The following is a 17,596-nucleotide window of genomic DNA, read 5'->3' as shown; positions in this document are numbered from 1 at the left end:
AATGAAATATAAATTATAAATTATAAATTATAAAAATTATAAATTGGAAAGGAGGCATTGGCAAGTAACTGAAATAAAGTTGTATAAATAACTTAAAAAAATAATAATAATATTAATTACAGCTGTTTAGAAATATTTAAAAGGACAGAAAAACACACTTAAAAATGACTAAAAATAAAAATAATATATATAGAATATATATATTCTGCGTAGAATACGTAGAGCTATGCAAATATAACATTTCTAAAGGGGCGGTGCTTTGATTTTGATCTTTGACCATGAAGATGAAGATAAGCTTTTAATGATAGTAGGTCTGACAGTACCTGGAAGTTAAAGGGTGAAAAATCTGCCACCTGAAACCAGAGACAAAAAATATGCCTGTACGCATACTGTATATCTACACAGTACAGTATACAAGACACAGTACATTACACAAGAATGACAACTATTTAACAGAAATGAAAGCACTTACAGATGAACGTGAATCCTGTGACTCTTCCTCATAGTCAGGATTAACCTGTGAACAGATAAATCACCCAACATGTCCTCAAAATGCTAAAAGAAGTCAGATCATTCTATTTGACAGGCAACTGAACAGGAAATTAATTGATTAGGCACAACCTAATAAAACCAAAAAAAGAATGACAGGGTCCTGCTCTTTGAACATGTTCTACTTGGTTAGAGAGATATGTTTCAAGATTTGACATAAACTCGAGATTTTCCTTTATTTAAAGCTCATGCACATGATTTCAAATTTAACCCCTTTCACTGTAATTTAAATTCCTTGTCCCACTGTAAATAACTGGTGTACATAATTGTATACATATATAACTATAACTAATATATATATATATATATATATATATATATATATATATATATATATATATATATATATATATATATATATATATATATAATCGTTAACTAAAAAAATTAAGACGATTCTGTTAATCAAAATGAAGCTGTCGAAATAACAAATGAAAAAGTTAAAAGAAAAGTAACACTAAAAGAAAACTATAGCATTAACAAGCTAACATAATAACTGGAAATAAATAAAAACTAAAAGTGAAATAGAAAATGTATTAAATCTATCTAAAATATCCTTAAACATATCTTGCTATCCAAGCTAGCCATGTTCAAAGAACAGCACCATAGACGTGATTAAAGCTGCACTATGTAAGATTTAATCAATTTGGCTTCTAGCTGGACAAAAATGAGCTCGAGTCAGGTTGGAGGTCTGATGGAAACATCCAGAGGGATGCTGAAAATCTTACAGACTGCAGTTTTAAAGCCAGAGAAAATCTAGAGGAAGTTAGTAAGGTTCCCTACCCAGTGAGAGAGGTTAGTGCTGATCTGGGAACAGCTGAGGGAGGATCCCGAGCTAGTAGAACACACCTCACTCACCTCTGCTGCCAGGTAGTGTCCTGTGGCCAAGTGCTTAAACCTGAAAAGACTATTCCAGTAACCAGCGCCACCACGACATGGGTCATGCTGAACCACCTGAAATAAGAGATTGGGAGGAATGTCACAATGAGCATATACTGTACTTAAAGGGACCCTTCACACAAAATTACAATAAGACTGATTCGTGAATTAGTCCTAAAACCCTCAAACAAGTTTTTTTGAACTTCTACTTTCGTAGTCCCAGAGCCAATGCTAAGCCAAGATATTTGCACATATTACTCATCAACAACAAAATACACCAGTTACACCCCACTCATGACTTTAAGCTTTTATGTATCTTGAAAATAGCAGTCGCTAACAAGCAGCTAAATGGGACTACGGAGGCTGCCGGGGACATTAAACAGTCCTACCAGGGCTTCATTATGATCAAAATGACTAATTTTAAGGTGATTGTTTCTAGGACTTTTTCTATTACAGATACGGAATAATCAAATTAATAAAATAAAACACTGCACAGTCTTTAGTTTATGAAATAAAATACACTGGTCATTATTAAAGGGATATGATTTACTCACCCTCAAGCCATCCTAGGTGTACAGTATATGACTTTCTTATTTCAAACGAATACAATATAAAAAAAAAACGTCTTGGTTCTTCCAGGTTTTATAATGGCTGTGAATGGCTTTTGATATTCTATAATCCAATAGAAGTCCAATAAAGTGCTTCACATTGCTCTGGGGTGGGTAGTTGAATAACAACATTCTGAATTAAAACCATGTGTTTGTGTATAATTAATATCCATTTTTAAAACGTTATGAACCATAATCTATAGCTTCCAGCTTAACTGGTTTGTGCGTTCGTGAGAGAGTGACGTTCCAGTGGATGATGTAGGACATAGGCGTAACATAAGATCCAGTGATAATATACTAGTCTTGCGAGAACCAGGCTTTGTTTACAGGAGCAAAAGAAACCAACTTGCTTTTGTTTAGCATTGGAGAACCAGTCTCCTCTTGTCTTATATGGAAATCCTCTGACATTTTTCTTTACCAATTCTCATTTTGTAATTCAAATTGTAATTTTTCCTCTTTCCTCTGCACATTTGCATTTGTCACATACACAGACAGCAGCAGGGTTATTAGGCTGCTGTCACTTTAAGACCTAACGCACAGTTCCAAATGGATTTCTGCTTTCTTGTGATTATTTTGCAGTTAAATGGCAAATTATGATGGTTTGCAAAAAAACACATCATTTTGTTGATTTTGCACTTTCACGATCACTGAATCATGAAAACTGATGGGACTGATTGAATATCATAATGATGAAGAGAAAAACTCTACTCACCAGTCTACTTTGACAGCCTCACAAACTTTCCTTGTAGATTTTAAAGGGGTCATATGATGCACTTTTAAAGATCATTATTTTGTGTATTTGGTGTAACAGAATATGTTGACATGCTTTAATGTTCAAAAAACATTATTTTTCAAATACTGTACATTATTGTAGCTCCTCTATGCCCCGCCTCTCTCAAACGCATAGTTTTCTACAAAGTCCCTCCTTCTGACAAGCGCAGTCTGCTCTGATTGGCCAACTGACCCAGTGCATTGTGATTGGATGAACACTGCAAGTTCTCGTTAGAAATGTAATGCCCCTTTCCATAATCGAAAGCTTCCTCTATCAAAATAAACAAAGACAGTTAATAATGTCCTTAGTTTTACCATCAGTTAAACCTGAAAGGGGAACAGAGTGGTGTGAAAGACACACGATGATGCTCATATGTGTTTGCAGTACACAAGCCACGTACAGTTAAGACAGCTGACTCCACTGTGTGACCTTCTCTCTCTGTCTCTGTCTCTCTCTCTCACACACACAAACACACACATGCACACACATATGCTCCTTTATGCCCTGGCTTTCTGAAACGCGTTGATTTTTACAAAGCTCATCGTTCTGAAAAGCGAGATGTGCTCTGACTGGCCAGCTATCCAGTGCGTTGTAATTGTACTGTGATGCTGTGTCCCGACGCAACAAGACAAAACCAATGACTCATTTCAAATTAGGCATTTGTTGCATCCAGTGGGGACATAATTACTGATTATACTGACCTGTATTTATTTATTTATTTATTTTATTTATCCTTTATTTAACCAGGAGAATGTAGACATTTGGGGGCGTGTTTAAATCAGGCGTTTTAGTAGGGCGTGGATAAGTCTTAATTGATATAAAGAATATCTCTTTGGTTTTGAGACTTAAGTCTTTGCAACTTTAGGGATCTTATCTATGCACCAACAGGTTGTAACACTCCAATGAGAAAGGAAAATTTGAAAATTGCACCATATGACCCCTTTAAGTCATGTGACCGTGGTGTAGTTTATGCCTTCATGTTAGCTTTTTACATCTGTTAACTGTATTTAGGCCAAATTCATAAAAGTTGTGTTCATTTAAAAAGTGAAAAGATGATCTTAATGGACTCACCTCCACTTCCCACAGTGCTTTGCTGCTGGTGGCAGAGGTGGCGGACTGGCGGCCGGTGGTTCGCAGGAACACATGTATTTTCTTCCTGTGTTCATCGCAAGTGAGAAACTTCTCCTGCTCGGCATGAAACATCCGAACCACATCACCCTTAGCATCCAAGAAAGAAGGAATTAGCAACATCACATTCTAGAACCATCAACAACAATAACTCCAGGAACTCAGACCATATTCCATGTGTGTGAAGCACCTACCCCTTTAAGAATGACTTCCTTGTTGTCACTCCATTTCATAAATAAAACAATCTTCCAGCTAGTGTTGCAGTTTACGGAGTTCACCTGAGGAGAATGGAGAGGGAAAAGGGAGGAGGTGTGTCATAAGATAAAATATGTTGTTTTTTGTTTTGTTTTTTTGAGCATTAGCACTTACTTAAAACAATGATTCACAATCCAGAGACATTCTGGCAGAAGAAGTGGCTCTTAAATTAGTGTTACCATTGCATAATAGCCTTCACACTAACACTGGGTCCAGTTTTATGCAGCAAAAGTTAATTTACGGACAGTACGTTTCCATTTAAAGCACTTAAATGTTAAGAGCAGAACTGTATTAATAGTGTTATTTACATACATTCACAGTAAATGGTGTAATGCAAAACTGAAAGAAAAAGTAGTTTAACCTCATTGCAGCCAGGATTGTCCACTAGCTGATGGGTGCTGGCATGTAGAGGCTGTCCGGCATTTACGGGATTCAAAACCACTTTATCTCCAATCACAACCTAAAAAATAAAATTAAAAAAGTCAATAAAAACATATTTTGTAAAGAATTTGTTTGGGGTTGGTGCACAAGCAAAACCAAGAATGGCAGGCCTCACCATTTTCATGTCAACATCTTTTACTTCCATGGTTAAAATTATCAGAAGTATAGCCAGAAAAATAAATAAATAAGCAAGCAATTAGAGAAAATTAAATATTTAATAAAGGGATCTGTTCAAAAATTATGAAACGTGGCAACCTATGATCACATATTTTGAAAAGATGAAGCCTCTACACATTTACTGATCATTATTTGTGGAAACTTGCTTAAACGTGATGATCAGTGTTGTTTAGTTGTATATATATATATGTAATGTATATATATATATATATATATATATATATATATATATATATATATATATATATATATATATATATATATATATATATATATATATATATATGTATGTAATGACAGATATCTATGTTTATGTGTCACTAACTGCTTTTAAATTGTACAGCTAAAGGAAAACAAATTTAAATTGATCTCTTCAAGTGCCTTAGTTTTGCAATTATTTATATCACACAAGACCAGGTTCAGCTCCGTTTCAAAGAATTGGCGTGGCTTTCCGTGACGAAGGCTCAGTGACTGCGACGCTCTCTCACAAAGGCCGTTCTTAATGACATTAGCAGGGGAATTCAATGCTGTGAGCTTTGACATCATGTAACGGTGTTACAAAAACTCTTCACCCCAGAGATCAGCAGCGGATGAGACCCCATGGACCCCACACATCAACATCTAATCAACCAAATGTCTGCTTCTGTTTTCCAGATGCGTAAAATTTGTATCTACAGCTCAGGCCATTTAGAGCCCCCGGTGCATCACAGAGTACACCTGTCATCCAAATTCGATTTATTTAGCCATTTAAAGCACCTGAGTCTGCTTGAAAACAAATGTAGGGTACAGAGTTTATATAATTTGGCCCAGTTAGTAAGACAGCATTTTTCATTGCTGCTCACAGAAACTGCCTACTATCACAATATATAAACTTTACAAACTTATTTGATATATACACACGCACGCACACACGTACACATGTAAACACACACACACACACACACATACACTCACACCCACACACATATATATATTATGTGACACTGCAGACTGATGTATAGCTTTTAATCACAGGAACAAATTACATTTTAAAATATATTAAAATTAGTGCTGTCGAGTGATTAATCCTATCCAAAATAAGTGTTTGTATGTACTAATAATATATACTGTATGTGTGTGTATTTATATATACATAAATATACATAGTACAAATATATATATAATGTAAAGATAACCTTTTATTTTGGACGAGATTAATCGTTCGAAAGCACTAATTAAAATAGAACAGTTATTTTAAATTGTAACACTATCTCACTAAATTACAGTTTTTTACCCTATTTTTATTCAAATAAATGCAGCTTTGCTGGCCTGAAAGAGCCTTTCAATAATATTTTAAAAGATTCACTGACCCTTTTATCTACATATTTTACAAGTATGCTAGGTTTGAGTCAAATCTAAGTAAGAAAGCATTAATATAGACAATCAGACAAGGCTTTGCAAACTTGCCAACTATAATTGTAATCACAATATAATGGTAAATATGGCATTACGTTTGGAAGGAGAGTGCAACTTCAAATCAAATCTGTTTAAACTGTATGATTTCACTCACACTGTCTCCTATAGAGCGGAGTTTGTAAAAGGGCTGGATGTAAAACCAGGAGCCTTCGTTTCCAGCAGAGTCCAGCGTCACACGCATGGCGTTCTTCTCCAGCAAAGCAGGCAGCCGTTTATTCACAGTAAGGTACTTATTGCTTTTTAAATGCAACAGCTGCGAAAAAAAAAAAGTCCTTTACAACCCCTTTAGCTACACACATGAATATGCTCAGGGTCACATGGCACAGTCTTATATATTATAATACATTTTGTCAAACAATTATAAATGCAAGCTATAATACAAGACACTAAAATAACACTGTAAAATGGATTTCTGTTCTGCCAAGACCTCAATGGCACAATGAGATCCCTGGCTGACCTACCTGAATAACATTTCCATACTGTATCACCGTTCCCAGCAGCTTCCGGTTTTCTGATTCATTCTGTTTCTTCTCTAGATCAGCAGCGTGCTGAAAAACAGAGGTGAAAATGCATATCAAAATGCTTACAAATAAATAAAGAAAAGTCTAGACAACAATTATTTGATATATATGCTTACAAAAAGTGTATATAAATAATTTACAAGAAAGAAAGGTCTAGACAACAATTATTTGATATATACAGTATGTAATGAACTTGAACCACGTTTACTGTCATTTAATACCAAATTATACTTAAATCAAATTTAACTAAACATTCTATACCATCTTATTCATGCAGCATAATAAGGGTTATGGAAACTTGTTTCCACCAGGGTAAAAAAAAATTTAAAGATATAAAAATTTATATCTCACAATTCTGAGATTCTGCAAGAAAGAAATCATAATTTTGAGATACAAATTCAGAATTGCTAGAAAAAAAATATTGCATGACAAAAAGTCACAAATGATTACTTTATTCTTCATCTCATGGCAGAAACAAGATTCCATAGAGGAGGCAGAAGCCTGAAATGTTACGTGTTGAACTCACATGTAATTTGTTGAGTAGTACAGTGTCTGTGGTGCTGTTTCCACCAGGTTTTGCTGCTTTCCAGAACTGTTTCTGGGCTGAGTACCTGTTCATCGGACACAACTTGAACAGACAGTCTGAAAGGAAAAACAGAAAATGCACAAAAACACCTTAAGAGGAGTTCCTGTCAGAGCCTTTACACTGTGCATATATGAATAAGAGGTGTTGTTTTTCTTCTTCAATTGTAAGCATGTACACCCACATTCCCATCAGAAAGGCTCAAGTATCACTTCATCAACACCAAACCATAATGTGCTCTTTTAATGCATTACTATAAATCATTTAGCATGATCACTAACTATTTTATTTTAAAATATGTATTTGTTTTATTTGTGTTTTCTTTTTTTCTTAAAAATTATCTGATGAAAATGTATTATTTTATTATATTATTAATCCTCTTTTAGATGTTCGCTCTGGAAACTGCTTCATTGGACTAACTGACCTTCCAAACACCAAACAAAACCTGCCACACATCCATCAGATACTGATCACAGAGGCATATTTAGCCCTTTTTAAAAAGACTATAAGCAGGTTAATCTCAGAGACATTGTGACCCATTTAATTCCCAGTACTCTTTCATATTCTAAAATCATGAGGGCATCTGTGACTGCAGGCACAACTGACTAGAACGATTCATTTAGTTTTCAAAGAAGAACACAAGAGGATTCAAGTTTGACTTATTAGTTATTAGTTAATGACCGGGTCACTTTGCCAGGTTAACATTACAAAGTGAGCCATGTGAATCTGTCCAGTAAAACACATAGATTTTTACATTTATTTAAATAGTTAAATCATAAACAATAATAATAATAATAATAATAATAATAATAATAATAATAAATCTATATTTTTCAGCCAAGTCCCAATAAATAATTAATCATTTCAAACTGTTCAAAATTCTAAATATGTATTGAAAAAACTAAAATATGTTAAAATTGTAAGATAAATCTAATTTGTACAATACAATTTAATTCAGATGAATCTGTCCCAGGTTAAATGAACTAAATGGTAAGATTGTTTTAACCATTTGTATTCATTAAAGGGATAGATTACCCAAAAATGAAAACATGATGTTTATCTGCTTACCCCCAGGGCATCCAAGATGTAGTTGACTTTGTTTCTTCAGTTGAACACAAACTGAGATTTTTAACAGAAATTGTTGCAGTCTTTCAGGCTTTTAATGTAAATGGATGGGAATCACGGGTAAAACATAAAAAAAGAAAGAAAAATATTCACAAACAAAAACAAATTAAACCCTGCGGCTCGTGACGATGTGCACACTGATGTGTAGAGACACAAAACGATTGGTCTGTACAAGAAACTGAAAAGTATTTATATCGTTTATTTTACCTCTGATTCACGCAATGTGCAAACTGTCCAGAGCGTGTCCTCCTGAGCACGTTCCCCATCAGCAGGCGCGTGAGGAGGCTTCTTCTTGTTCTTGCTTTACAGCTGATGGATACTTATCAGATCATTACCGCCACCTATCTCTCAAATGAACCATTGACACTAACAGAGATTGTAGACAGAGTGTCAATGGTCCATTTGAGAGATAGGTGGCGGTAATGCACTTATAACTCTTCATCAACTGTAAAGCTAGAAGAAGACACATCACGCACCTGCTGCTTGAGAACATGCTCAGGAGAGTTTGCACATTGCATGAATCAGAGGTACAAAAAACAACAACTATACAAATACTGTTCAGTTCCCTATCTGTCGGTCACTACGAGTTATGTCGACCGACAAATGGGGTCTCACTTGGGAGGCCAATCATCTCTGATTTTAAGAGAAAACGCCAATGAAATTGGCAAGTGGATTAACACACCTGAGCCACTCCCCGTGCCAGCGGGTATAAATAGGGCGACAGGTGCATCCACTCATTAGATTTTTGCTTCGGAGCCGAGTAGTCGATGAAGAAGATCACTACAAAGCCATTCATCTTTGTTTTTGGTAGAGCTGTTCCTGGTCGGTGTGACGGCGCGTTACAGTGGTGTCCCTGCGAGCGGCGATTCCCCTGGGCGCTTCGGCTAAAAGAGACAGTTCTCTAAAAGAGCAAATCACGGACGATTCGCGTCTTTTTCAAAATGCCGTTTCGTCCGTGTCCTTCTGGATGCGGTCGTTTCCTGTCTTCGGTTGACGGTCACGAGCGTTGTCTGCAGTGTCTGGGCGTCCAACACGCTGAGGCTGCGCTCGTGGATGATTCATGCGTCTACTGTGGGCGTATGAACATGGCAGCGCTGCGATCGCGTCTCTCACTCCTCAAGGGGAGTGCAGCAGACCCCTCTGTCGCCACCCGTCCCGGTCTCTCTGGCTCGAGCAGAGGGCCGCCGGCTGGCGCTCTGGGAGATCTGAGGATCACAGTGAGAGCTTCTCCGCCGGGCCACGCCCCACGGACCTCTCACTCCTCACGCAGCGACTGTCCCGTGCAGCTGCCGATTGATTCTGCTGGGCCGTCTCACAGCGGTCCCAGCGTGTCTTTCGGTGCGCCGCCCGAGGACCAGATGTCGATTGCTGCATCGGGGGATGGGTTATCGACCTCTGAGGATGAAGGTTCGGCGGGGCTGCCCCCCTCGGGTGTTGTCGCTACTGCCGAATCGGACTTGGAGTTGTCGGCCATGCTTGCCCGGGCAGCCGTGAGTATCGGACTGGAGGTGACTACACCGCCCAGTCCCGAGCCCTCACGGCTGGATGATTGGTTTCTCGGCGCGGGACGCGGCTCACAACCTCGTTCTGCTCCGGTGCCTTTCTTCCCGGAGGTGCATGAAGAGGTGACGAAGTCGTGGACGGCCCCTTTCACGGCCAGAAGCCGCTCTTCTCCCTCTTCCATCCTCACCACCCTCGATGGCGGGGCAGCCAGGGGGTACGTAGAGGTTCCCCAGGTGGAGAGGGCGGTTGCGGTGCACTTGTGCCCACAAAACGCCGCCACTTGGAGGAATCGTCCGCGCCTCCCGTCCAAGGCCTGTAAGCTGACGGCCGCACTCGCTGCCAAGGCTTACAGTGCTGCGGGCCAAGCTGCCTCTGCCCTGCATGCCATGGCTATCCTGCAGGTACACCAAGCCAAGGCACTCAAAACCATGCACGAGGGTGGTACCGACCCGGGGTTGATGCAGGAGCTGCGCACGGCGACCGACTTCGCCTTACGGGCAACGAAGGTCACGGCGCGGTCCCTCGGGAAGGCGATGTCCACGCTGGTGGTCCAGGAGCGGCATCTCTGGCTGAACCTGGCTGAGATGAGGGACATGGACAAAGCGCGCTTTCTCGACGCCCCCATCTCCCAGGCAGGCCTGTTCGGCGACACTGTCGAGGACTTTGCCCAGCAGTTCTCGGCGGTACAGAAGCAGACTGAGGCCATCCAGCACATCCTGCCCCGACGTGTCTCTCCGGCTGCCACCGTTCCGTCGCGGGTAGCGCCTCAGCCTGCTCGTCGCCGTGGGCGCCCCCCTGCGTCCTCTACGCCAGCTCCGCCCCGTGCTGAGAGTTCTTCGAGGCCGGCGCGTCGAGCCCCGCGCAGGAGAGCGGCGCCCCCCGTGTCACTCCCGGCTGCGAAGTCCTCCAGGAAGTCGACCAAGCGGCCCTGACACGGGCAACTCGGAGATGCGGAGAACTGCTCTTCAGGAGATGGCGAAGACAGCGCCACTCCTTCCCCCGGAGGAGGGCCGGGCGGAGAATCTTCAGTTTCTGTTTTGTTCTGTTCCGCCACTGGCCGGACGGCCAGTGGTACCCACATTTTCAATAAAAGAGCAAATTCTCCTTCCTCCGAGTTGCAAGGCTCGTGGCTTGACAATGAGCGACGCACAGCTTCCTCACTCTCACCCACGACGCCCCCTTTCGCCAGCGGCCAAGAGGTCGCGGTTCGGAGACGCAACGCCTCTCCACGCGTCTCTGGCCAGTTCCTCCGGGAACACGAGGAGTGTGGTTGCGATGACCCAGGACGCTGTGCCTTCTGGGCCTTGCGGCACGACTCCCCATCGCTGCACCACTGCGGGTATGTCGACTGTCCCTTTGGTGCCACTTGTACGGTATCTGGGAGCGTGGCTTGCGCTGCCCAACCCGTCACGCTGGCTCATCCGGACGGTTCGACTCGGCTATGCGATTCAATTCGCCCGGCGACCCCCCAAGTTCAATGGCGTGCTCGAGACTTCGGTGGCAGTCCAGGACGCCCCTGTCTTGCGCGAGGAGATTGCTGTCCTCCTGGCGAAGGATGCAATCGAGCCGGTCCCTCCAGCCGAGATGAGGACGGGGTTTTACAGCCCTTACTTCATCGTGCCCAAGAAGAGCGGTGGCCTTCGACCTATCCTGGATCTGCGAGTCTTGAATCGGGCCCTACACAAGCTCCCGTTCAGGATGTTGACGCAGAAACGCATTATCAAATGCGTCCAGCCCCAGGACTGGTTTGCAGCGATCGACCTGAAAGACGCGTACTTTCATGTCTCTATCCTCCCTCGTCACAGACCGTTCCTGCGCTTTGCTTTCGAGGGTCAGGCATGGCAGTACAAGGTCCTCCCCTTCGGGCTCTCCCTGTCCCCCCGTGTCTTCACGAAGGTCGCGGAGGGCGCCCTTGCCCCACTTTGGGAAGTGGGCATCAGGATCCTCAACTATCTCGACGACTGGCTCATTATGGCCCGGTCCCGAGAAGAGTTGTGCGATCACAGGGACTTCGTGCTTCGGCACCTCAGTCAGTTGGGGCTTCAGGTCAACCGAGAGAAGAGCAAGCTCTCCCCTGTGCAGAGAATCTCTTATCTCGGTATGGAGTTAGACTCGGTGAGTATGACGGCACGTCTTACCAGCGAACGTGCCCACTCAGTGCTGAACTGCCTGAGTTCCTTCAGAGGCAGGACAGTGGTACCACTGAAACACTTTCAGAGGCTCCTGGGGCATATGGCATCCGCAGCCGCAGTCACGCCGCTCGGATTGCTTCATATGAGACCACTTCAGCACTGGTTACACTCCCGAGTCCCGAGATGGGCATGGCGCCGCGGTACACATCGTGTCACCATCACACTGATGTGTCGCCGCCTATTCAGTCCTTGGTCGGACCTTGCCTTTCTACGGGCCGGTGTGCCCTTGGAACAAGTGTCCCGGCACGTTGTTGTCACAACAGATGCCTCCAACTCGGGCTGGGGCGCGACATGCAACGGGCAGGCAGCCTCAGGGTCCTGGACAGGACCTCGACTGCTTTGGCACATCAACTGCCTGGAGTTGCTGGCAGTGCATCTAGCTTTGCGACGGTTTCGTCCGCTAGTGCTGGACAAGCACGTGTTGGTCCGCACGGACAACACTGCGGCTGTTTCGTACATCAACCGACAAGGCGGGTTACGATCACGCCGCATGTCTCAACTCGCCCGTCATCTCCTCCTCTGGAGTCAGACGTGGCTCAAGTCGCTGCGCGCTGTCCACATCCCGGGGGAGCTCAATCGTGCAGCCGACGCGCTCTCACGACAGCTCACTTTCCCCGGGGAATGGCGACTCCATCCCCAGACGGTCCAGCTGATTTGGAGTCGATTCGGGGAAGCCCAGGTAGACCTGTTTGCTTCCCACGAGTCCTCCCACTGCCAGCTGTACTATTCCCTGTCCCAGGCCCCCCTGGGCACAGATGCACTGGCACACAGCTGGCCTCGGGCTTTACGCAAGTATGCGTTTCCCCCAGTGAGCCTGCTCGCACAGACACTGTGCAAGGTCAGGGAGGACGAGGAACAGGTCCTGTTGGTTGCGCCTTACTGGCCCACCCGGACCTGGTTTTCGGAACTCATGCTCCTCGTGACAGCCCCTCCCTGGCGCATCCCCCTGAGGAGAGACCTTCTCTCTCAGGGGCTTGGCACCATTTGGCACCCGCGTCCAGATCTCTGGAACCTCCACGTGTGGCTTCTAGACGGGACGCGGCAGACCTAAGTGATCTGCCCCCAGCAGTGGTAGACACTATCACTCAGGCTAGAGCCCCTTCTACGAGGCAGGCCTATGCTCTGAAGTGGAGTCTGTTCACGAATTGGTGTTCTTCTCACCGAGAAGACCCCCGGAGATGCCCGGTCAGAGTCGTGCTTTCTTTCCTGCAAGGTAGGCTGGAGCGTGGGCTGTCACCCTCCACCCTGAAGGTGTATGTGGCTGCCATTGCAGCACATCACGATGCAGTGGACGGCCGGTCCCTGGGGAGGCATGACCTGATCGTTAGGTTCCTGAGGGGTGCCAGAAGGTTACATCCTCCTAGGACACCCCTGATTCCCTCCTGGGACCTCTCTATTGTCCTGGCGGGACTTCAGAGGGGTCCCTTTGAGCCGCTGGATTCGGTTGAGCTGAAGTTCCTGTCTCTCAAGACAGCGCTCCTGATCGCGCTCACTTCCATCAAGAGGGTCGGGGACCTCCAAGCATTTTCGGTAAGTGAAGAGTGCCTTGTGTTCGGGCCGGCCTACTCTCACGTTGTCCTGAGACCCCGGCCTGGATACGTGCCCAAGGTTCCCACCACTCCCTTCCGAGACCAGGTGGTGAACCTGCAAGCGCTGCCCCTGGAGGAGGCAGATCCAGCCTTGTCGTTGCTGTGTCCCGTAAGAGCGCTCCGCATATACGTGGACCGCACCCAGAGCTTCAGAAGCTCTGAGCAGCTCCTGGTCTGCTTTGGAGGTCAGCAGAAGGGGAAGGCTGTCTCTAAGCAGAGGTTGGCCCACTGGATAGTGGACGCCATCGCCTTGGCTTACCATTCCCAAGGCGAGCCGTGCCCCCTGGGGGTGAGGGCCCACTCCACACGGAGTGTGGCCTCCTCCTATGCGTTGGCGCACGGCGCCTCTCTGGCAGACATTTGTCGAGCTGCGGGCTGGGCGACACCTAACACCTTTGCGAGGTTTTACAACCTCCGTGTAGAGCCAGTTTCCTCCCGTGTGTTGGGTAACAGGTAATTGGCGGGAAGGGCTGGCTGGGTGTCTCGCTTGCTGCGCCATTCCCCCTAACACGGGGATGTGAGCGCCTTCTTCTCCCAGTAGAGTTCCCCGGTTGGCGTACCCTGGTCGAGCATCCTCCAGCACCCTCGGCGTCAGACTTGGCGGAGCAGTCTGTCGCCAGGCCCAGTACTGGCGTTAGCATGCCCGGAGCCGGTCAGCCCCCGTACTGGGCTAGGTGTCCATATGGCTGGGTTCCCTGCGGGTAATCCCATATGTGTATTCTTCCACGGTAAGGTTTCCCTCTTGGCAAACCCGTGTCTTCCCTTGACAGATCGCTCTGTCGGTCTCTTCTGGCAGCCGTCCCATCCCTACTCCAAGGTAGGACCTGCCTCAGAGACCCCTTCCATATGTAGTACTGCCCCCTGGGTCAGTCCATATCAGTATATCCACATGTCACCTCCCTACGGGTAGGATGTGGTCTCCGTAGCGACCCTTCCTAAAGGCTCGCTTCCCCATTGTCTTGCCAGCTGAAAGAACAAATAGGGAAGATTTGAAGCAATCTTTCACTGAAGGTTGAAATCCCTTCCATTTACTTTATGTGGGCGGAACAGCAGCATGGCCTTCTCCAGCAGCGATGTACTCACCCTTTGGCCCCTTCGGTACCAAGGTCAGTGAATTTGCGCTGGGGCTTTGGGAAGGTTACGACCTTAAGCGTAGCTTTTGTGGCACGCCAAGGCTTGTCAACAATTGCAGCGCCTCAGGGTTGTGACAAGGTTCAGGTTATGGCGTTTTCCATAGGACCCCATTTGTCGGTCGACATAACTCGTAGTGACCGACAGATAGGGAACGTCTCGGTTACGTACGTAACCCTCGTTCCCTGATGGAGGGAACGGAGACGTTATGTCCCCATGCCACAACCTTGAACCATTCGCTGTTGCCGGGACACGTTCTCGGCTCCTCAGCGTAAAACCTAATGAGTGGATGCACCTGTCGCCCTATTTATACCCGCTGGCACGGGGAGTGGCTCAGGTGTGTTAATCCACTTGCCAATTTCATTGGCGTTTTCTCTTAAAATCAGAGATGATTGGCCTCCCAAGTGAGACCCCATTTGTCGGTCGACATAACGTCTCCGTTCCCTCCATCAGGGAACGAGGGTTACGTACGTAACCGAGACGTTTCTTGCACAGACCGATTATTTTGTGTCTTTACACATCAATGTATTTCTACGAGCTACAGGGATTAATTTGGTTTTGTTTGTGTATGTTTTTGTTGTTGTTGTTGTTGTTTTATTATATGATTTAGCCATGATTTCCATCCACTTACATTATAAAGTGACAGACGGTTTCAGTTAAAATTCAGTTTGTGTTCTACTGAAGAAACAAAGTCACCTACATATTGGATGCCCTGGAGGTAAGCAGATAAACATCACATTTTCATTTTTAGGTGAACTATCCCTTTAACATTAAAATATCAAACAAAATTGTTTTACTAAATATTTACATTTAAACACTTTCTTTGAAAAACTGAATCAGAATTTTTAGTCATTTCACTGAACATGTCACTGTTTGTTCTACAGTCATGAAAGATCTCTCAAATCATCGCTTTAGATTTAATGACTGAATTAATGAAGCATCAAGCCAAAACCATTTAGAAAAAAACTTAGAAACTACCCAGAACACACTTTCTCACATTACATCACAGTAGTAACAAAAGCCGTTGTAACTATGGTATTCTGGCAGAAGGTGTGGTTACCGTGGTATATTTTGTAAGGTACAGCAAGACTAAGCCAGCAAGCTATGAATGTTTTCACAATCTAATACAATACAGTGTTTGCAATGCCACAATACATATAAAATAATTATTATTACAAATGAATAAATATATCTGTATTTAATATTTATTTTTTTAAATTTGTCAGGTGAAGTGAACTACAAACATCCCTTGCTTTGGGAACGCACCTCGTTACACATATAAACTTTGAGGATCAGATACTATCATAATGTTAACCTGCAGGTTATTGTCCTTGAGAACCAGTTACACTCTTATCTTATCCTGATAGGACAGGACTGCACTGAGAGCCAGGTACAGTGAGTAGAAGGAAGGAAAGAGGAACAGGAAGAGAGGGAAGACACGCAAGAGGACATGATTAAGTGTGACAGGTAAAAATAGCACTATGTCAGCAGAGCGTACTGGGAAACGCGGCCAACACTAACGCTAGCACTCAGGGATTAGCAGCCAGGGAACTAGGGGTGGAGGAGGAAACCGAAGAAGAAATGCGGAAGGAGGAGAGGAGATTGTGAGGGGAAAGTGGGACAGAGGATGGCAGTGGAAAGAGGACTGAAAGGAATGATAGATAGGCTGATGGTGCTGAGGGGCAACACTGGGTCAAACTCAGGGATGAAAGGCAGTTAGCATGCTAAACCACAGAGAGACAGTCACACCATACCAACACAAACACTACAGGCTGTCAAACAGTTATTGACGCAAATTTAAAGAAGAAATGCACAATTTTAAAAGAAATCTCTTTAGGAATGACCATAACAAAAAAGTCAATTTTGATGATGTGAAACAAAAAGTTTACAACTAAATTTGAAATGTGGTTTAAGAGTTCAGTTATGTGTTACTGTACATATGGAAAATATTAGATAAACCAAAGAGATTCATATAGATTTGGAAGTCCTTCTTTGAATATTTGGAAGGTGACCTTCTTGTCCTGGTTAATTTGATAAAATATAGTTTTTTTTTAGTTTTCCATAATTGAGTATTTATTGGTATTGGTAATAATTATTTTAATTTTTTTTTTAATGATTATGTATATGTAGAGATGTCTGTATGTGTTTTTGTATAGATACACATTATGAGGCGTGTATATTTATGGAGGTGTATATGTTGTAAACTATATGTGTGTGTATATATATTTGAAGAGAGGTTCCGAAATTACTTTCCGCCAAAATCAGTGTTGAATCTGATCGGTACTGAATAGTCCATTTTTATTTTTACGCAAATTGCAATATTCGCAGAGTTATTAGGTCATGTTTTCTCCCTTTTTTTCCAAACTGTGAAAAAACACCAGTCTCTCAACCAATCACATAGCATCATTTCACACACTGTAAACAGTAACAACCAATCACAGCACACCATTCAACACATTCTAGACAGTAATGGCAGTGCTCTGAATACATCCAGCATTCCACATCTACTTTGTACTTTTTGATCAACAAACAAGGACTGCACGATAAATCGCATAAAGCGCATCTCGTCAGTAAAGCCGGTTCTGTGATTACTAGTATCGTAAATCTCTCATCACGTGCTTTCAGATGGAAATTATTCAGACGCTTTTACAGTTTTTCTCAGTCGCTTTGGTACATTTCTCAAATCAA

General features: G+C 43.6%; 1 protein-coding gene across 13 annotated transcripts in view; it reads right to left on the bottom strand.

Moving 5' to 3' along the window:
- The window catches only part of LOC127968107 (inositol 1,4,5-trisphosphate receptor type 1), a 131,561-nt gene that overhangs the window by 93,686 nt on the left and 20,279 nt on the right, over positions 1–17,596 (bottom strand). For 6 of the 13 annotated variants that reach the window (XM_052569008.1, XM_052569001.1, XM_052568998.1 and 3 more), the window contains exons 4-12: positions 7,312–7,427; positions 6,726–6,812; positions 6,359–6,517; positions 4,553–4,651; positions 4,131–4,214; positions 3,880–4,026; positions 1,333–1,503; positions 473–517; positions 324–353 (exon numbers count right to left, since the gene is read on the bottom strand). In XM_052569008.1, coding sequence (XP_052424968.1) covers positions 324–353; positions 473–517; positions 1,333–1,503; positions 3,880–4,026; positions 4,131–4,214; positions 4,553–4,651; positions 6,359–6,517; positions 6,726–6,812; positions 7,312–7,427 — 938 coding nt within the window. The remainder of the gene's footprint in view (positions 1–323; positions 354–472; positions 518–1,332; positions 1,504–3,879; positions 4,027–4,130; positions 4,215–4,552; positions 4,652–6,358; positions 6,518–6,725; positions 6,813–7,311; positions 7,428–17,596) is intronic. The other 7 variants (XM_052569009.1, XM_052569004.1, XM_052569005.1 and 4 more) reach the window with 5 other exon arrangements.

The sequence above is a fragment of the Carassius gibelio genome, chromosome B11 (genome assembly GCF_023724105.1).
Source record: "Carassius gibelio isolate Cgi1373 ecotype wild population from Czech Republic chromosome B11, carGib1.2-hapl.c, whole genome shotgun sequence".
NCBI lineage: Eukaryota > Metazoa > Chordata > Actinopteri > Cypriniformes > Cyprinidae > Carassius > Carassius gibelio.
Note: the sequence above shows the minus strand (reverse complement) of the source record. Positions and strands in the feature narration are given on the sequence as shown.